This window comes from Xiphophorus maculatus, chromosome 7 (genome assembly GCF_002775205.1).
Source record: "Xiphophorus maculatus strain JP 163 A chromosome 7, X_maculatus-5.0-male, whole genome shotgun sequence".
Classification (NCBI taxonomy): domain Eukaryota; kingdom Metazoa; phylum Chordata; class Actinopteri; order Cyprinodontiformes; family Poeciliidae; genus Xiphophorus; species Xiphophorus maculatus.
In genome coordinates this window covers 26,508,571-26,527,861 of record NC_036449.1, presented here as the reverse complement: position 1 = coordinate 26,527,861, position 19,291 = coordinate 26,508,571, and the positions used below count along the sequence as shown (strand labels likewise).

At 42.8% G+C, this 19,291-nt stretch overlaps 1 protein-coding gene across 1 annotated transcript in view; it reads right to left on the bottom strand.

Moving 5' to 3' along the window:
* The window catches only part of LOC102230320 (titin-like), a 163,867-nt gene that overhangs the window by 121,951 nt on the left and 22,625 nt on the right, over nucleotides 1-19,291 (bottom strand). The window contains exons 22-46 of the mRNA XM_023337299.1: nucleotides 17,465-19,161; nucleotides 17,095-17,376; nucleotides 16,645-16,911; nucleotides 16,225-16,497; nucleotides 15,874-16,137; nucleotides 15,065-15,325; nucleotides 14,722-14,982; nucleotides 14,192-14,455; nucleotides 13,856-14,116; nucleotides 13,515-13,775; nucleotides 13,087-13,347; nucleotides 12,799-12,940; nucleotides 12,535-12,703; nucleotides 12,193-12,424; nucleotides 11,675-11,959; nucleotides 11,096-11,212; nucleotides 10,776-10,964; nucleotides 9,574-10,017; nucleotides 8,788-9,291; nucleotides 8,338-8,382; nucleotides 7,160-7,911; nucleotides 4,222-7,126; nucleotides 3,471-3,749; nucleotides 1,869-2,147; nucleotides 1,139-1,417 (exon numbers count right to left, since the gene is read on the bottom strand). Of these exons, the coding sequence (XP_023193067.1) occupies nucleotides 1,139-1,417; nucleotides 1,869-2,147; nucleotides 3,471-3,749; nucleotides 4,222-7,126; nucleotides 7,160-7,911; nucleotides 8,338-8,382; nucleotides 8,788-9,291; nucleotides 9,574-10,017; nucleotides 10,776-10,964; nucleotides 11,096-11,212; nucleotides 11,675-11,959; nucleotides 12,193-12,424; nucleotides 12,535-12,703; nucleotides 12,799-12,940; nucleotides 13,087-13,347; nucleotides 13,515-13,775; nucleotides 13,856-14,116; nucleotides 14,192-14,455; nucleotides 14,722-14,982; nucleotides 15,065-15,325; nucleotides 15,874-16,137; nucleotides 16,225-16,497; nucleotides 16,645-16,911; nucleotides 17,095-17,376; nucleotides 17,465-19,161 (10,973 nt within the window). The remainder of the gene's footprint in view (nucleotides 1-1,138; nucleotides 1,418-1,868; nucleotides 2,148-3,470; nucleotides 3,750-4,221; nucleotides 7,127-7,159; nucleotides 7,912-8,337; nucleotides 8,383-8,787; nucleotides 9,292-9,573; nucleotides 10,018-10,775; nucleotides 10,965-11,095; nucleotides 11,213-11,674; nucleotides 11,960-12,192; nucleotides 12,425-12,534; nucleotides 12,704-12,798; nucleotides 12,941-13,086; nucleotides 13,348-13,514; nucleotides 13,776-13,855; nucleotides 14,117-14,191; nucleotides 14,456-14,721; nucleotides 14,983-15,064; nucleotides 15,326-15,873; nucleotides 16,138-16,224; nucleotides 16,498-16,644; nucleotides 16,912-17,094; nucleotides 17,377-17,464; nucleotides 19,162-19,291) is intronic.

Below are 19,291 nucleotides of genomic sequence, written 5' to 3'. Positions count from 1 at the left end.
CACTAACCTTTGATGGTTACTGAGCAGCTGCATTGATCTCTCCCAGCCTCACTAGAAGCCAAACACATATACTCCCCACTATCTTCTATACAGCAGTTCTCCACCTCCAGAGAGGCTACTGAGCTCTCAAAGGACATCAAGTGTCTGTGGTCAGAAATGATTTCAGAGCCATTTTTCATCCATGTGACGGAAATTACAGGAGTCCCCTGTACTTTACAGGACAGCTTCAGAGGCTGTCCAGCTTTTAGGAGCCGTGAAGGCTCAAGCTTCATTGTGAACGTGGGAGCTTCTGTAAATTACACAAGAGCAATTACAGTAAACTTTGTAAAATGGTTAGTGGTAGGAAGGAAACAAGATGGCAGATGAAAGATGGAAGCAGAACCTTTCACGAAGAGGATGGCAGTGCAATCCACTTTCCCGGCATCATTTGACACTTGGCAGGTATATTTAGCAGAGTCACTGGGTTTTACAGAATAAAGCTCTAAAGAGCTTGAGGAGACATCCTTTTTTATGACACACTTTCCTGCAGAGAAAATCTCTTTCTCCTCTCTGAACCATTTAACCAGTAGTGGAGCAGACCCAGTGAAGGCTGCTTTTATCACAACGTTGGTTCCTGGTGGAACATCCTGCGACTCAGGTTTTACTGTGAAAGCTGGAGGTTCTGTAAAACAACATTCACGTTTTAAGCCTATCAATACCTTTTGCTCAGTTGTATCTGTTGTTAAATTCCTAGTAGACCTAAGACATTGAAACTTCTCTAACCTTTGACTGTCAGTGTTCCACTGGTCTCATTTTCTCCGGCCTTGTTTGAAGCCCGGCACGTATAAACTCCTCCATCGCTTTGATCAAGATGTGTAATTGTCAAAGAGGCTGCACTTTCACTGAAATCAAGCTTGTATTTATTATCACTGCGAATTTCTTTGTCGTCTTTGAACCAAGAAACAACCATTGGCTGCGATCCAGCAACTCTGCACTCCAAGGTAGCATTACTACCAATACTTCCATCCATCTTTTTTAGAGTTTTAGTGAAGGATGGTGGAACAGCACGATCTGTGTGGAAGTAGAAGCCAAACACGGAACTGTGACAAAAGATCTGTTTTTGAGTTGAAATAATTATGTATTTCTGACTGAAACTAACCTATTACTGTGACCGAGCATGTGCACTCGTCTTTTCCGACTTTATTGGACACCTCCATCTTGTACTCTGAAGTGTCTCCTTTATCTGCTGAAAGTATCTTCAGAACAGCAGTGTTCTCCTTCAGAGTCATCTTATATTTACGACCGCTAATCATCTCTTTGCCATCTTTGAACCATCTGACTTTGAGCTCAGGGCTTCCAGAGATGGTGCACTCAAGCATAGCCATTTCGCCAACTGTAACACTGATGGACGCTGCTTTCTCTATGATCTTAGCTGGTTCTAAAACACAACACAAGCTTTAGGCTTTATAAACCAACACAGATTAACTGGGAGAATAGCTAGTAAATACAAGTGAGTTCTAACCTTGAATGGTGAGAACAGCCTCACATTTCTGCTGCCCTGCCTCGTTTTCAGCAATGCAAGTATACTTGCCACCATGCTTTATCCCAACAGAGGTGAAGGAAATGCAAGGAATGTTGTTCTCAAATGTTGTTGTGACACTGGAATCATCATCTATTAGCAGCTTAGAGTCTTTCAGCCATTTTATAGAAATTGGAGCTGAGCCTTTCACTACTCCTTGTAGTTTCACTGCATTTCCCAACAACACTGTAGAACTCTCAATCCTCTTTGAGAAGATAGGTGGCTCTGAAATGGCATCAATTATAGTAAACTTTAATAGCTACTGAGGAACCTAGAGTCAAAATCATCCTGATGATTTTTTTAAACTAACCTTTCTGTTTGACCACCGAGTTAGAGGTCACTGAGCCAACCTCATTTGAAACAACACATTCATATTCACCGGCATCAGTGCTCTCAAATGTGTGGATCTCCAGAGAGGTCAGTGATCCTTGTGACACTACTCTGTACTTTTTATCTGAGGACAAGCGTTTCTTGTTCTTTTTCCAAGTTACTTCAAATGGTGCAGAACCTGCAATCTCGCAATCCAACACAGCTATTGATCCTCTCACTGCTTCTATGGAGGGTGAATCCTTAATGAACGATGGAGGTTCTAATGGGGAACGAACAGCTTGGTAAAGACAAATGTATATGCCATATTGTACTTTTAAATGAAAAATCATTTCAAATGCTGCACACCTTTAACTGTCACTTTGGTGCTGCAGCTCTCACAACCTGACTCGTTCAGAACCTCACAGCTGTAGCTCCCGCTGTCACTCAACATGACATTGTTTATCTCAAGAGTGGCAACACCGTCCTTAAAGCTGGCAGCGTATCTGCCACCACTGGACAGCTCACTGTTATTGAAGAACCAGGTGGTGTGAAGCTCAGGGGATCCTTTGACGGTGCACTGCAGCCGAGCTGTGCTACCTCGCTTCCAAACTGTTGTACCCTCCAGTCTCTTTACAAAGACTGGTGGCTCTGCAGGGGTATGGTTAGTAAGAACCATTACATGGAGTTGAAGATGTAATTTAAAAACAAGAAACCAGCATTGAAAACAAAGCTCATTAAGATAAGAAGAACAATCTATTTCACATGACACACCAAGAACATAAAAAACTAAGCTTTTCTTGGTTTTCTGAAGGTTTCAAGCACTAAAAAACTGGAATATAAATAACTTACCTTGTACTTTGACGGAAGTGGAGCAAGAAGCACTTCCAGCATCATTTGCCACCATACACACATAATTCCCACAATCTTTCAGTGTGGTTTTTAGTATATCAAGATTTACTGTCTTATTCTCAAAAGACAGTTTACAGTCTGGAGATTGGTGGACTTTCCTACCATCTCTGGTCCAGGTAACAGTTACTCCTGTGTCCTCATCCACCTGACATTCCAGGTGAAGAGGAGCTCCCACCACGGCAGCAACCGAACCCAGGGGCTTTACAAAGTTGGGCTTATCAACAACACGCAGCTCCATGCTGCACTCAGCCATCCCAACATTATTAGATGCCCTGCACACATACAGCCCACGGTCCGCTGCCTGAAGCGTTTTGATCTCAAGAGTGTGCTTATTCTTTTCACAAAAGGTTTGGTAGTGTTCTGACATAGAGGGCACAAGCTGGTGGTCTTTTAGCCACACAACATTTAGAGGAGCAGATCCTGCTATTACACACTGTATGAGTGCCCTCTTTCCAACATACACAGTCTGGTTGTCAGGTTTAGTTTGAAAAACTGGAGGAAGTTTCTCTACAAAGATTAAGAATGAAAAGATGTTAGTGGTAAAATGTCATACTGTGTAGTAGAACCACGAAAACCAAGAGGGAGAAAAAGTATAAAAGTACAAAAACAAATATGTTTAGCTCAAAATATGGATAAACTCCTGGAAAGGCCAGAGTCAACCATCGAAAAAGGAGGAAACATGCATTGTTCTTACCCGTCACACTGAGAGAAGCAGAGCATTCGTCACTGCCATGTTGATTGGATGCCTTACAGGTGTACTCTCCACTGTCATCCTTTGATGGGCTCAGAATTTCCAGAGAGGAAGCAGTGAAGCGACTGATAATCCTGTACCTATCACCCTCTTTGATGAGGTGACCATCTTTGAACCACTTGAAGTTCACATTTGGAGCATCCTCTGTACCACATTCAAATCTGGCAGAAATGCCGATGTTGATCTCCAGAGGAACAATTCTGTGTTTGAACACAGGTTTCACTGTGTTTTGAGGAGAGAAATGAAAAAGAAATGACAAAGTGAGTAAAGCAGTCTGAATGGAAACAAAGCTGACTATTTTTCTGAAGACTGAAGTAGCCCTGGAATGAAGAGTGACTCAAAGAAATGAATCCAGTGATGACTGTGGAGGAGGAAAGTTGTCTCAGGGTTAGGTTGAGAAAAAAAGGTATGCATGCAAGGAATGGATCAAGGATGGGGAATGGCAGGTGCTGAACAACATGGAAGGTAATTCCTAGAAGGAAAGAGGGATGGATGTGAGGATGGCATGTTTATGGAGAAGTGCAGATGGGAGAGAGGAAATGTGAGGATGGTTCTGGTCTCTGATTAAAACCTCAAACTTCCAAATTTAAATGTAATTTTTATTTTTTTGGAGGTCTAGAGACAGCAGAACATGATATAAGCTAATGTGTGAAGTTAGTTGATGATGATATCAAAGAACTGTCCATCATCAAACCTTTTGAGACCACAGTGAGCCTTGAAGATGTTGTAGTCCTGCCGACTTCATTTTCAGCCTCACAGACATATTCTCCTTGATGCCTCTCCTTGACAACTTTGTTGACAATTAGTGTGTATGTGTCACGGTCTTCAGAACACTTGAACTCTTTACCAGATTTCACTAGCTGGCCATTGAAAAACCAGTTAACCTTGGTGGCATACTTGATAGTAGTGGTAAAAACAACTTTATCACTTATTTCAGCACAAACATCCTCCAGAGACTCAATAATAACTGGATAATCAATAAGGCTGCCAGAGGACTCGCTGATTAGGATGGCCTCTGAAAGATACTCCTCTCTGGTTTCTCTGTGAACAAAAGTGTCCACCTGTACCACAGGAACCTGCTCTACAGCTGACAAGGTGGTTACTTCAGTAATGTCCCTCTCTGATGTAAATTCTGTCCGACTCACTTTCCTGGATTCCTCAGCGTGGCTTTGGATTGTTGCACTTTGGAAAGAACCCATCAATTCAGTTCTGACTTCTGCAGAATGAGATGCATCTGGAGGAAACCCAACAACACTCTCTGCCACTACCACTGAGTCCATCATGGTTGACAACATCTCTTTAGAGGGTATTGAGCTGATCTGAGCCTTCTGAGGTATGTCAATTGGCAATATGCCTTGCTGTTCTGACAAAAGACTTTGCTGCTCCTGGAAAACCATAGCCCGTAGAGCTACATGCAGCTCAGACTTAAGATCAGCTTTCTGAGGATATTCTCCTTGGAAGGACAGTGTGATCTCCAGTGGGACACCAGGCGATGTGATCAGATATGTGAATGTGGTCCGTTTGGGCTCTCGTTGAACTTTGACCTCCTGTATCTCCACTGTTTCTAACTTTCCCACCACTTCTGCTAGTAAGACTGGTTGATCACTGGCCACAGCAGACTGAAGAGCTTCTCTAAGCTGACGCCGAATAGTCATACGTGATGGTTTTGGGATATTAAGAACAAAGTTGAGTTCTTTAGGTAGAGCATGAGCACCCTGAGACTCATGAATAAAAACAACACCTTTAGGTTGTGTCTTAACACTGACAGTGGAAGCTTCTGGTTTATGTATCCCGCTTGATTGTTCGACCAGGAGGACCCGCTTTTCTTCTAGCATCACTGACTGCCGGACTGATTGTCCCTCCTGGATCTGTACCGCAAAATCCTGCTCAGCAGCCTCTAAGATGGTGCATCTTTCAGTTGCCACTGCCTTTTCTTCTATGAATACAGGTCTCTTTGGGATCTTGGGTTCAACTTTTGATTCAGGCTTGAATTTCTCATCAGCGTGAAGACTGGCAGTGTGACCCTCCTCTAAAACCTGAGTGTCTGCGACATTCAAGGATTGCATAATATTCCACTGATCCTCTCTCTGAACTAATGCTCGCTGCTCTCTCAAGCTTTCAGTGAAAGGGGTCTCCTTTGGAAGGTGCAGGGGCTGGGAGGACACACCAAGAATGTTTGGAGGTCTAGATTCAGTCTGATATTGTGCCTTAATCCCATCCACAGATACACTGAGGTCTTTATGATACTCTGCTATGATCTCTCTTTGTGTCTCCGAGGATGCAGCATGGCTTTGAGCCCGCTCCTGTTTTGGTAATGCCACCTGCTGATCAGGTTTAGTAAAGGCAATGATGCCTTCCTTTGGTAAAACTGATACAGAATGGCTTGACTGAAGGTATCTTGGCTGTGATTGCTCTTTCTTTGGCTGAACAGATGCATAGTCGGGTTCTGCTGTGAACTCTGAAGTTGCCTCACATACCACAGTCCTCTGTTCTTCTTGAGTCACTGAGTACAGCAAAGTTGGGTTCTTAGCCATGTCTGCCAGCTCCATTGGGGGCTTTTCACTGCTGAGTCTTCCCTCAGACTCTAAAACACCCTGATCAGTGATAACTTGCAAATTCAAAACTCGTTTATCCTCGCAACTAGTCTGCAGACATATAGGAGTCTCTAGAGGTGCCACTTGTACTGTCTGTTCACCCTGAACCTGATATTTCTCCTCAGTTACTATGGAAGATTTACATATCTTATCTTTACTTGGCTGGATGCTTTCTTGCTCCGGTATCTGTGTTTCATATTTCTGCTCTTTAGATAGAGCCACCCTAGTTTCACTCACTGGTGCTAGCACTGGTTTAGATTGTTCCTTTTCAAGTTGTGGTTTAACGGCAGGGTCTAAAGCTAGCAGAGCCTCAGAGTGTGTTTCTGTAAGCAACAACTGCTCAGCAGATTGAGCAGAGTATAAAATCTTAACCCCCTCTTGAACTCTAAAACCTCTCTCCTCCTCTGGTCTTTCTACAGCATCTGACACATCAGCAAGAATGGGTAAAGCAGATTCCACTTGGTAGCTGCTGACAAGCTGCTTGGGCTCAGTTGTGGTCTGCATGTGCTCTGGAGTCCGGTCCGTCAAAGGCTCAGCTCTCACAGTGTTCAGGGAAAGGACCTCCTCAGATGTAGCTGACATGATTTTAGATTGTTGTTCTTTTGAGAACTCCAGTTCAACAACCTCAGGACTCAGAATTCTCTCTGAGTGCTGCTCTGTTATCTTTTGTCTCTCCTGGACTGAAGATAAGAAAGATTCCTTGGGAAGTTGCTTTGTTGGAACAGCCAAGACCTCCGGGGGATGGGCTGGGGTCAAGGAAACACTCTCATGAATTTCATGAGACTGCAGAAGGGCAGCTTGGTGGGTCAGTTGCTCTTTTTGAAGAGTAGCAGCAGAGATATTCAGCTCTTGGAGGGTTTCCACCTCCTCACTAGGAATAATCTGCCGGTCTTCAGTACTAATGGTATAAATCATCTGATCAGACCGGCTTCTTTCATGGTACACCCGAGACTCTGTGCTTTGCTCGGTTAGTGATATCTTCAAGCCTTTAGTTTTTTGAATGAACTTGTGCTCTTCTTGAGATTTTCCATTGAATACCAATAGCTCAGCACTACAAGAGTCTTCCCCATATGGGTTGAAAGCCTTACATGTGTAGATACCACTATGTTCTTGCTTAACACTCATAATACTGAAAAAGCCTGATCCATCTGGGTTGTTCACCATCATGTTAAAGCCAGCAGGCTCAATCTGGATGCTTCCTTTTAACCACTGAACATCAGGGAGTGGTTCTCCAGTCAGCACATACCTGAAAAAACACTGCCCACCCTCTGATAACTGAACTGACTCTATAGCTTTCATGAACTTTGGAGGTTGACCAGTTGCTGCAGGTGCTTTGTCATCAACCTTTTTCTCTCGCTCTGGCTCCTTTAGCTGAACATGAAGATAAGAAGAACAAGTTGACTGGCCAAACCTGTTGCTGACTGTACAGGAGTACTCTCCCTCAAATTCCCTTTGAACTTTGTTAATAACTAAACTGTACTCATCTTGTTCATGAATAAATGTATAAACTGATGAACTGGTTATTATCTGTCCATTGTGGAACCATTGAACAGAGGGCTTTGGGAATCCGGACACTTTGACAGTAAAGGCAAAAGTTTCTCCAACAATTGCGGCTGCTGAAGAAAGTTTGCTAAGGAAAACAGGTTTTTCTTTTTTCCTCTCCAAAGAGCTGGAGAAACGCTTAGTTTCTGGTTTGAGTTCAAGTGTTCTGGTTTTGTCGGGTAATTTTAAGCCAGTGTAGTATGACTCCTGGGTTTCCTCTTCCACTGTGATCGTTGAGCTAGAAAAGGCTGAGTGGAGTAATGACAGTTGAAAGTAAATCACACATCCCAGCATCAATCAGCTCAAGTGAAATCACAGTGTTTTTTTTTTTTCATTTACAGACAAGTTGTATTTGACTGCAGGATGAGATGCTGATGTACTAAAAATGTAACATTTAAACAAGCTAACACTAAACACTATTTTTGTTCAAAAATGTTTTCTCATAAAATCATTGTGTGTTCTGTCAAAAATATCACAAGATTTTAAAAATACATTCACATTGGTGGAAACAATTTGCATTAAATTTAAATTAAAATAGAACAAAACTACCATATCAAAACAGACTAATTTCTAGCATAGACAGCACATAGTGAAATACATAATAGTTAAGATATAATAAAGATAATTCAACACTACTCTATATAAACATATAGTACTGTTGAAGCAGTATTTACCTTTAACGTCCTCCTTTACCACTGGTTCCTTCTCCACTTCGGTTACTGTAAAGACACAGATTATTTACAGTTAAAAACATTTTTATAGCTGAATTCATAGTGCAAGGCGGTTAGAATCTGTGAAGAGTCGTGCAGCCATATGATCCATTTGGGTTGTTTCTTTGACCTGTTCTTCTTTCATGCCTCCATTTGTTCTTTTTAGTGCGTGGCACATCTGTCTTCTTGGTAAAGTTTTGTGATTGTCCCTCTTCATATCTCTACTAAGGTTTTAGTCAAAATGCAAGACACAGAGTCAGAGACCTTGCCTAAACATTGTTAAAGACGTAGAAGAAGAATTGCCCTGTGAAGAAGTGTGTTCATGATGGCTGTGCAGGTGAAAAACAATGTGCATGGGTGCAGGCCACAGAAAGTCAGACTGAGCAGAAGGACCAAAAGCATGCAAATGCCAACCTTTCATCACTGTGCTGCACTCAGCATCCCCAGCTGAGGTTAGATTTTTGAAATAGTGAGAGCCCCCTGGTCTGGCTCCCACATTATTAGCATTTACACAGCAAAAAGAGCTGTCTTGTTTCAGAGAGTACCAAACAGAATCCTTGACATTCAGACGGTTGTAAAGCCAAATGACAAGTGAAGTGGGAAGGCCTTTCATAATGCAGTACAGGGAGTTACTGTCTTTGTTTTGGATCAGCAACTCAGGGGGGAGTTTGATCAGAAACTCTGGGCTGTTGGAGAGGCGTTGACTCCGCTCATCTTGAGGCATGACATCTGGGAAATACAACTGGCTGATGAGGTGGTACGGTCTCTGGGAGGATTTAGGCAAAGACTGGAGCTTCGTCTTGGACTCCTGCTTCTCTTGCTCAGAAAGATCTCTAGAGCTTTCCCTTTCTGGTTGAGACACTTTACGAACAGAATCGGTGGGGATGGGGGTGTCTGCTTTGAGGTTTGCTTCTTTAGCTGAGTGAGAATAAAGTTAGGGAGAGTAATTAGGGGTCAGAGAGTAAACGGCTATGGCTATAATCAATAAAAGGTTAGTAGGATGGAGAATGAGATTAGTGAGGTGAAGGCGATATGGTGGGAGGGAGCAAAACTACACTATAGAGGTTGTTATTACATTATTCTAACAGATTATAAACTAGGAGGCAATATTACGTTATGAAAAGGGGGTCCAAAGCAGGGAGAGCAGATGGAGAAGTGAAATGGACCAGTTGGAAATCACAATAAAGAAAGATTAACCACCTTCAACTGTGAGTCTGGCAGAAGAACTGTTTTGACCGTGTTGGTTGGTAGCTGTGCAGCAGTATATTCCCTGATCGGCCATGTCGACACTGTGGATGACCAGAGACAACAGGCCCCCACTCTGAGAGCTCCTTACCCGGTCCGTGTCCAACAAGTTCTGACCGTTATGATCCCATACCACTCCAGTGAAGGGCTGTCCATCGAACGAGCAGCTGAACTCAGCCATCTCACCACTTTTCACTCTGATGTCGCTCATTTCCATCAGCAGCTGGGGGCTGGCTGAGAGTTTCAAATCAAAGAGGCTTCGAGAGCTCATCTCCACTGAGGTTACACTCTCCATCTGAATCTCAAACGTCCTCAAAGACATGGAGGAAGCTTCAGAGACAACCTCGGAAAACTCAAAACTGTGGGTTGTTTGACCCATCGACAGAGAGCTGAAACCCTCTGTCTGAGCCTCCAGTGTCTGAGTTATTTTAGTCTCAGAACTCGACACGCTATCTAAGGCTTTTTCATCTGGGCAGTAAGAAAGAATAGAAGAATTAAGTCAACACAGCACAATTCCGGTGATTTTTCCTGGTTATTTGTTTTCCAAAGTGCAGTTGGGTTGGAGTGTTGAGGATCAGTCAGGCTCAGTGAAGACTGGACAGTGGCTGTTTTCCACAGTCAATCATGCAAACTTGACAGGAGCCAAAATTTATGAAACAGATGTGGATTATGTCCGTGAGTGTAAGGAATCCGAAAAGCTGAACTTCCACAGTCCAGCTGTTTCAACCATGCTGATTTACTCTGAAACAAAGATTTGTGTCTCAAAAAACACTGTTAGGAGCTGCAGAAGTAGGAAGAGATGATATCATGCAGCACAGCAGAAAATCCTGTAGGATAAGGCTTATAGCAAGAAATAGGTCAAACTAAAGCTACTAAGTTCTCTACATGCACAAAGAATAAGGCACTTCCTCCCTACTGTCATCAAGATACCACTACAATTATGTCTAAATACAGGTTCTGGTAGCACAAATATCCAAGAAGATGATCATTTTATTTGCTATTGAAGCTAAAAATCAGAGCAGCTCTGTGAGGACATGGCAGGTAGATATCATGCTTTCTGAGATTAGCGTCTGAAGACCATGCAGTAAGTGGTGGCCTCACTCACGCCGTTTTATTTTAAAAACACTGCATGCCAGTTGATATTATTTCAAACTCACCATCAAGGTTCAAAGTGGCAGAACATGTGACCATTCCTGCTATGTTTGTGGCAATGCACGAATACTCTCCCTCATGTGAAGGGAGGACTTTGGAAATCTCCAGCAGGCAGGTTTCATCCAAATGAGACATCCTGAAGATGTCAGACTGCCGGATCTCTTTGTCATTACAGAACCAAGAAATCTGCAGATCTGGGGACACAGCGTTCACGAAAGTCAGCACCACATGACGTGTTTAGAAACAGCCCCGATAATTACAGAGGTTAGCAGATCCAAAACTCATTTGATTTATCAACCAGGGGGAGTTGATGAGAGGTGTATACCTTCCCCAGAGACAAGGCACTTCAGCTGGGCAGGATGTCCTTCTGAGACCAGAATGTCCCTCATAGGAGTGATCAGAACCGGAGGAGAAATCCGAATGGTTTCAATCACCTCAGGAACTGAAAGATAACGTGTTCAGTTTACTGACATGGTAATGATTACTTCTTTCTGCTCATCCACAGTGATTATATAAATTTTCTCTATGAACTTAATAATTCTATTTTTTTTTCCCTTAACATGACTTGGGGAAAAAAATCTCTCAAGACAACATTGGATGGTGTAATATCCTAGCAAATAAACTTAATTGTACTAATTATAAAACATTTAAAACAAAGTCATAAAATGAACCTAACTTTATTTAACCTGATGCTTTCTTCTACTTAAAAATTTAATGCTGATATTTTATTTAGTTACATAAATGTTCAGTTATTAAGTCCCTCAATTAATTAAAATAATTGCTTCAAATAATAAGATAATTATTCTAAGCACTTATTTTGCCCAGAATATTTTTCTTCTTCTTTTTGAATTAGAAAAATATAAAACTAAAAGCTTTGATGCTTCAAAAATAAACTATGTCTGACCTTCCACAGTGAGAGGGGCGGAGCTTGTTGCCTCTCCGTAGTCGTTCTTGGCCTCACAGCTGTAGACGGCGGCGTCCTCGGGGAAGACCTCCAGCAGAAGAAGTGTGTGCTCATCTCCGTCGTGGAGGAACTTGCATTTGTAGCTTGTGGACAGAAGCTGGGAGTCTTTGTACCAGGTCACCTGAGGCTGAGGAAGGCCGCTCACCTGCGCCGAGAAGCGCACAGACCGACCCGACACCACCGTCTGGGCCTGCATGTGGCGTACGATCTGAGGCGGCTCTGGCACTGAACATAGAAAACCAAACATTCAGGTAAAAAGCAGAGCAGAATTTGTGAAAATACCTTTTACGTTCAACAAAATAACATTTTTCCTTTGAACATCACTCAGCAAAAAACTACTGATGAGGAACATTCTCTCTAGCACAGATGTGAAATACTTCTTAAATGTTTTTGCAGTAAATCAGGAATATATTTGTTCCGGAAAAATGTGTCAAACTGCTGACTGAAGGACCTCTTACATCTCACGTGAAGGTTCATGGTGCTGCGGTTTTTGCCGGCGATGAAGGTGTACTCTCCAGCATCACTCCTGAATGTCTCAGAGATAGTGAGGCGATGCAGTTTCCTGATGATGGCGTAGTTGAACCTCTCTTCCTCTGCAAAGTGAATCTCTGCTCCATTCCTCAGCCAGTGACCCTCCACTTCATCCTCGTTTACCTCAAACTCAAAGGTTGCTCTTTGTTTCTCCACCACCTGGACAAAAAGATGATCATCTCAGCTTCATACATGAAATTAAGAAACTATTCAAGGAGCAGAATCAAAACTCAGATTGGGTTGAAGCTCCACATAACAGGTAAACTCACTGTAATGTCTCTGCTTTCAGGTTCAGAGATTTTAACATCTCGTCCCTCGACTCCCAGGTGTCCAACCGACATGCTCGCCCCGGCTACGGCTGTGTACTCGCCGGCATCAGACATACGGACAGACGGCAGAACCAGACGATGCACAAACTTGTCTGAGGTCATTTTGTACCTGCAGGAAAATAAATTTTAAAAAGCCAGAAGTTGTTGATAATGTTGGAAAAATGTCTAAAAAGTTCCTTCACTTGAATGAGAACTTCTTTTTACCTGTCAGACATCTCCAGCTCCTGGCCGTCCTTCATCCACATCACCTGGACGTTCGGCTCAGAAACTTCACACTCAAAGGTTGCCCTTTTCTTCTCTGTGATCTTCAGGTCCTTCAGGTGTTTAGTGAATTCAATCACACGAGCTGCAGGATATAAATATTACACTTTAAGCAAAAGTAACAATTGTTACCAAGTTATTAGGGTCTTTATGTTATTTTTTGGTATTTCTGAGAGTTGGACAGTTAAAAAGTATTTAATAACCACAATTGTAGACATTTCCACATCTTACCCTCCACATAGAGTTTAGCTTTGGTAGCTGCGGACCCGGCTGTGAAGGTGTACTCAGCGCTGTCTCCAAAGTGGACGTTCCTGAGGCTCAGAGTGTGATTGAATTGTTTGCAGCGAGCCTGGCATCTGTCTGTGGATTTGATCTCCACACCGTTCTTGAGCCATTTGTAAGTGATTCCCTCGTAGTTGACGTTCACCTCAAACGTGACGGTGTCTTTCTCCTGAGCATTCAGGTCCTCCAGCATTGTTGTGATCAGAATAGCTGAAAAGAAAGAGTCCTGAAGTTAAGTTCATGAATTCCTTCACCCTTAGAGAAAAAACTGAAGAAAAGATTTTACACTCCAATCACTTAGATGAGGATGCTTATAGGGAAAGAGGCAGCAGTTTTTAAGAAGAACTCTTTCACAAAATTGTTTCTCTGGATCTTACGGTTGACAGTGAGCGTTGCTGACACTCGGTCATTCCCACAGACGAAGGTGTACTCTGCAGAGTCATCCCTGCTGGTGTTCATGATCTTCAGCTGGTGAAGTTTCCCCTGAACCACAATCCTGAACTTCTCACTCATCTCAATCTCGACACCGTTCTTTAGCCAGGTGGACGGCACGTTGAAGTGAGAAACTTCACACTCGAAAGTGGCCACCTGGGTTTCAGGGACCTCTACGTTCTTAAGGGGTTTGGTTACCCGCAGAGCTGCAGAAACAACACAGGCTCAAATGGTTTGCTTCCTGTAATCCATTAATACTAGAAAATAATATTTTTTTAAGGCTTACACTCAACAGTGAGATGAGCACTGCAGTGCAGGTGACCAATCACCGCAGTGTATTCTCCCTCTTTGCTGCTGTCCACATCCTGGATGACTAATTTGTGAGTCCTTTTCTCAGAAAGTATGGTGTAGTGCTCGTTTGACTTCAGCTCAGTGTTCTTGAACATCCATTTAACTGGGATGTTGTCTTCAGAGATGCCCACTTCAAACATAGCTGTTGCACCCAGCAGTGATGTCACGTCCTTTGGCTTCTTCAGGATCTTAAGAGCTGGGAGAGAGTTCACATTCATAAAAACACTTTAAAAAATCTGTTTTGTGAATCCCAACTTAGTGCTATACTTACTTTCAACATTAAGTCTGGCGTTTGCAGACAGCTTTCCAAGTTTGAAGGAGTAAACTGATTCATCTTGTGTGGAGCAGTTGTTGATCTTCAGTGTGTGAACTGTGCCCTCCATACTGATCTCAAATTTATCACTGGACTGGATCTCAACACCATTCTTGATCCACTGTGCTCCCCTGACGTTCTCATGGGTCAGCTCAAGACTGAATACACCCTCCTGAGTCTCGACCACATTCAGGTTCTTCAGGGTCTTCTTGATTTTCACAGCTGCAGAGGAAAATGTAATTATTGTTTTAACAGCATTGAATCATGATTTTAATGAGATTCAGAAGTGTCTCATTCTAAAGTTATAGTTCATTATTTTAGAAGATATCCTGCTTGGATCGATCAGCAGTAAGTATATGTTTCTATTAATCAGTTAACCAATATACAGAATTAATTTTATTTTTCAGCTCAGTTTGTAAATGATTTTTGAAATTTAAATTCATATTACAGCTTATTTTCTGAGTACATTTTAAAAAAAACAGTCCTACCTTCAACTTTCAGACTGGCGGTGGTCTTGGAGGTGGCCACTTGATACGTGTACTCTCCAATATCCGTGGCTTTTGTGATAACAATGACAAGACGTCTCACGACACCGTCCACCTCACTCAGCACATTCTCACTGAAATCGACGGGCTGTCCATCCTTCAGCCACTTTCCTTCAGCAGATGGGTTTGCGACTTGACACTCCAGCACAGCAGTCTGGGAGTCAGCTACAACCAGATCTCGCAAAGGTTTCTTGATGGCACCACCTGGTGACACAGGACGGTTACATCATCATTAAAGAGACTGTCACAGAGGGCATTCAGCTTGTTAAAGTCATATCCAGCATACCTGTCACAGTAAGTGAAGCTCTGCACGTCTTCTCACCAGCAGCGAACATGTACTCGCCCTCTTCATCCTTCATTGCGTTGATGACTGTCAGGGTGTGGTGCTTATTTTTGGTTTCCATCTTGTGGCTGCCGCTGGCTTTGAGTGGCTGGTTCTTGAAGGTCCAATAGGGGTCGATACCTGGGTGGGAAACCTCAACTTCGAAGGAGACGTTCTCAGATTCAGAGCACTCCATGTCCTTCATTGGCTTCAGGATCTGCACAGCTGTTGAAGTAAAACACAAGTTATGCAATTCTCAAAATATCCTATAGATGGAGCAATGACAGGTATACTACCCTTTATTGAATTCAACTTAGCTTGATGTTCAGATCAAATCAAGTTTGTGAAGACTTATCTTCTGATCCTAACAATTTCTTTAGATTTAATGAAGAATGCTATGCCACATGTATATGCAATAAGATCCTGGGAATATTACACACATTTATTGTAAAGTCTAATGTAAGTTTAACATAAAAAATAAATAAATGCATATATATATATATATATATATATATATATATATATATATAACAACAGCATGTTAAACATTTTCAATTAAAATGTTGATCATTTATTTTGATGAAATGATGAAGAGGTCATTGTGCATTGTTTACCACTTATCTTGACCTGGTAGCAAGCAAGTTTTTCTAACCACCATACAAACTATGTTTCTTTTGTTAAAATTATGAAAAAGTAAGGTTTTGAGCAGTAGGACATTTTGCCATTTGTTTATTAACAAACACATGCTAGGAGAGTCACTGTGGGTAACTTACGCTCAACAGAGAGTTTGCAGCTGGTGTCCACTCGGCCAACAACTAGTTTGTAGCGACCCTCGTCAGAAGCGTAGGTCCTGGTGAAAACCAAACGCTGCTTGGTTCCCTTTGCCACCATACAGACCCGGTCACTGGGCACCAACAAATTGTCATTGTGGTACCACTTGACAGAGCTAACATCCTGAGCAGAGATCTTGGCCTCCAGGACAGCTTTGGTGCCTTCAATGGTAGATGCATCCTTTAATGACACAAGGATGCCAATACCTGCAACAAAGAGGCATTCCATTTCAAAAATGTTTATTTGGAGACAGAATGTTGTTTTATTTAAGTATATGAGTTTGAGAGACCTACTCTGAATCAACAGCTTTGCAGTGGTTGTGATATCATGATCAGGAGCTACAAATGAATATGATCCAAAGTCATCCTTGATAGCATCTTCAATCAGGAGTTTGTGGACTTGTTTATCAATAACGATGTGCACACGGTCAGAAGATGTAATTGGTTGTCCATTCTTCTTCCAGCTGCCTTCAACATTTTCTTGTGAGAACTTGACCTCAAGCTGGGCAATATCACCCTCGCAAACAGTTAGGTCCGTCAAAGGCTGAACCAGGGTGACGGGACGCACTAAGACATGAAGACAAAAGTATTCAGAAAGGGAAGCCAAAAAAAACTCAAAAAGTTAAAAGTTACCTCCTAAAGTTAAAGACCAACTAAGTAGAAAAAAGTGATCAAAATATATGTCACTCATTTACAATGTGAATAATGACTTACATTTCATCTTTAGTGAGGCAGTTGTTGTGAATTCACCCACTTTGAAAGTATATTTGCCCTGATCTTCCTTCTTGACATCTTTCACAGACAGACTGTGTCTTCCACGGCGGGAGATCATGACGTATTTACCACTGGGAGAGAGCAGCTTGTCCTCAAAGTACCAGGTGCCTTCAGCATCTTCACGAGTTACAACACATTCAAATTCTCCAGAGTATGTCTCAGGCACCTCGGTGTTCTCCAGCTGCTTCACCATCTCCAGAGGAGCTCCTGTTGATAGTATGATCAAATAAAGCTCTTAAGAAACTAATGCTTTGTTGAATATTCACCAAGTGCTATTTATTGTCAAATAGAAGCTACTATATACAACAAGTCTTCAAATGAAATCTTTATTTCAATGAAATCATTAAAGTTTTTTAAGCTTTGACCATGATTTCATCATTATCAACAAACCTTCAACATTGAGCTTGGCGCTGGTTCTGATGTTCTCATCATCTACAACCACGCATGAATATTCTGCGTTATCCCTCATTTCAAGAATCAGCACAGACAGGAAGTGGACCTTTCTGTCAGAGTGCATCCTGTATTTATCTCCTGAGAAGATCTGCATGTTATTCTTGAGCCATTTAACCTTAACAAAAGGCTCATTAGTTTCACACTCAAATGTAGCCATGGTATCCTTCTCTTTGGCATTGAGCTCCTCAAGCTTCTGTGTAAAAGTGATGACTTGTTTTGCTGCAAAAACATCACATCATGTTTGATTAGAAAACATGTTATTCAAGAGGAAACAAGTTATAGTTTGAAGTATTCACTGTTGTGGTACCTTGCACCAGCAGGAAAGCGTGGCTGGATGTCTCTCCAGCCTTGTTGGTTGCCTTAACCATGATGCTAGCTGAATCCTCGACTGACACGTTTCTGATCACAAGTTCACACACATGGTCTTCAGGCCAGAACCAGTTAATGCGGTCTGATTTTTCCAACTGAACACCATTCTTGAACCACTGGCACTCAGGATCTGGTCTACCAACAACTCTGACTCTGAATTTGACTTCATCTCCCAGTGCAACTGTCTGGCTGGTGATGCGCTCCAGGATCTTAGGAGCTTCCATGCTGGGTGAAAGCTTGATCCTTTCTGGTTGCAGAGGTTTTGCAGTGAGTTTGAGGCGCTCTTCCTCCTTCTTCTTCTCAGCCTCCTCCTTTTCCTTTGCATGGTGAAGAAGCTCCTCTTTTGTCTTTCGTAGCAGATCTTCATAAGAATCATCTCTCCTACGTGACTTGAGCTCAACAGCAGTGATGGACTCATAATAGCCTTCCTCTGTCCTGCGCTTAAATTTGCTCCTCAGTTCCTCAGACTCTTCTACGGCTTTTTCGTGGACAATTCTCTGGGCTTTCTTAAGCTTGACCACCTCCTTCAGCTGAGTGTCCTCAGTGGGTTGCTCAGCCTTCACCACCTCAAATGGTACTCTTCCTGACTCAGCAGGAGCTTCACTTGCTTTACCCTCAGCAGCACGGCGCAGATGAGTTCTGAAGTCTTCCTTCTGTTGAATCTCCAACTTCACAACATATTCAGCTGAACCCAGGTTGTTATCTGCTATAACTTTTACCTCTCCTGAATCATAGGATTTGATATCTGTAATCTCCAGGTAGTAAATGCCATCATAGCGAAGTCTGTATCTCTTGCTTTTGCGGATGAGTTGTCCGTTAAGGTACCAGTTAACCTTGGGAGCAGGGTAGCCGGTCACTCTGCAGCGGAATCTGGCTGTGTCACCTTCCATAACCCTGACAGGCTCAGGGAGAAGGACAATCTCAGGTTTCATTTTCTCTGTTTCTTCTTCAGCAGTTACTCCATAAGGTCCACCTTCATGAGCCTGTCGTTCCATTTCATCAATTCGTTGAACTCCCTTCCTGCCTTCAGGAAGCTGAGATTCCTCAACAAGGCCTTTCTCATCCTTGACAATCAGGGTAGCTGAGGTCTGGTCGACTCCAAACTTGTTGGTTGCTCTGCAGGTGATCACACCACTGTCTCTTGCATAAGCAACCTCATAGTCCAGGCTGCAGTAGCCAAACTCATTGACCATACGCAGCCTGTTGGCAGCAGCCAGAGGCTTGCCATCATGCAGCCACTCCACCACCATGGTGGGGTCTCCAATCGGAGTCAGCCTGCACTCAAAGTGGGCTGGACCAAAACGCTTCATTCGGACAGATGTGAGCTTCTTCTTAAACAATGGTTTCTGTTGCTTCTCCTTGTCATAAAGGTCGCCTTCCTCCCACTGCTCTTGGCCATAACGCATGTGGAGAGGCTCCAGCTCTGGGGGGGTGATCTCTTTGGCTTTGTAGGTTCCTTTGGGAATAATGAGCTTCCTCTCTGGTTCAGGCTCAACATATTCAACCTCAACATTGACTCTGCAGCGGGTGGTGTCTCTGCCAGCCTTGTTGATGGCTGTGGCAGTGTACCATGCACTGTCTGGTCCGCCTGCTGAGGGGATTTGGAATTTGGCCTCTCCTTTGGTTCCTTCAATCCTAAAACAGCAAAGTTTCATATTAACAACTTCAGACACTTTGGATATTAACTACTAGACTTACTCTCTTAAAGAGGAGAAATCCTGCATTACAAGCAGATTAAACAGCTCTCTTAAATAGGATTGACTTA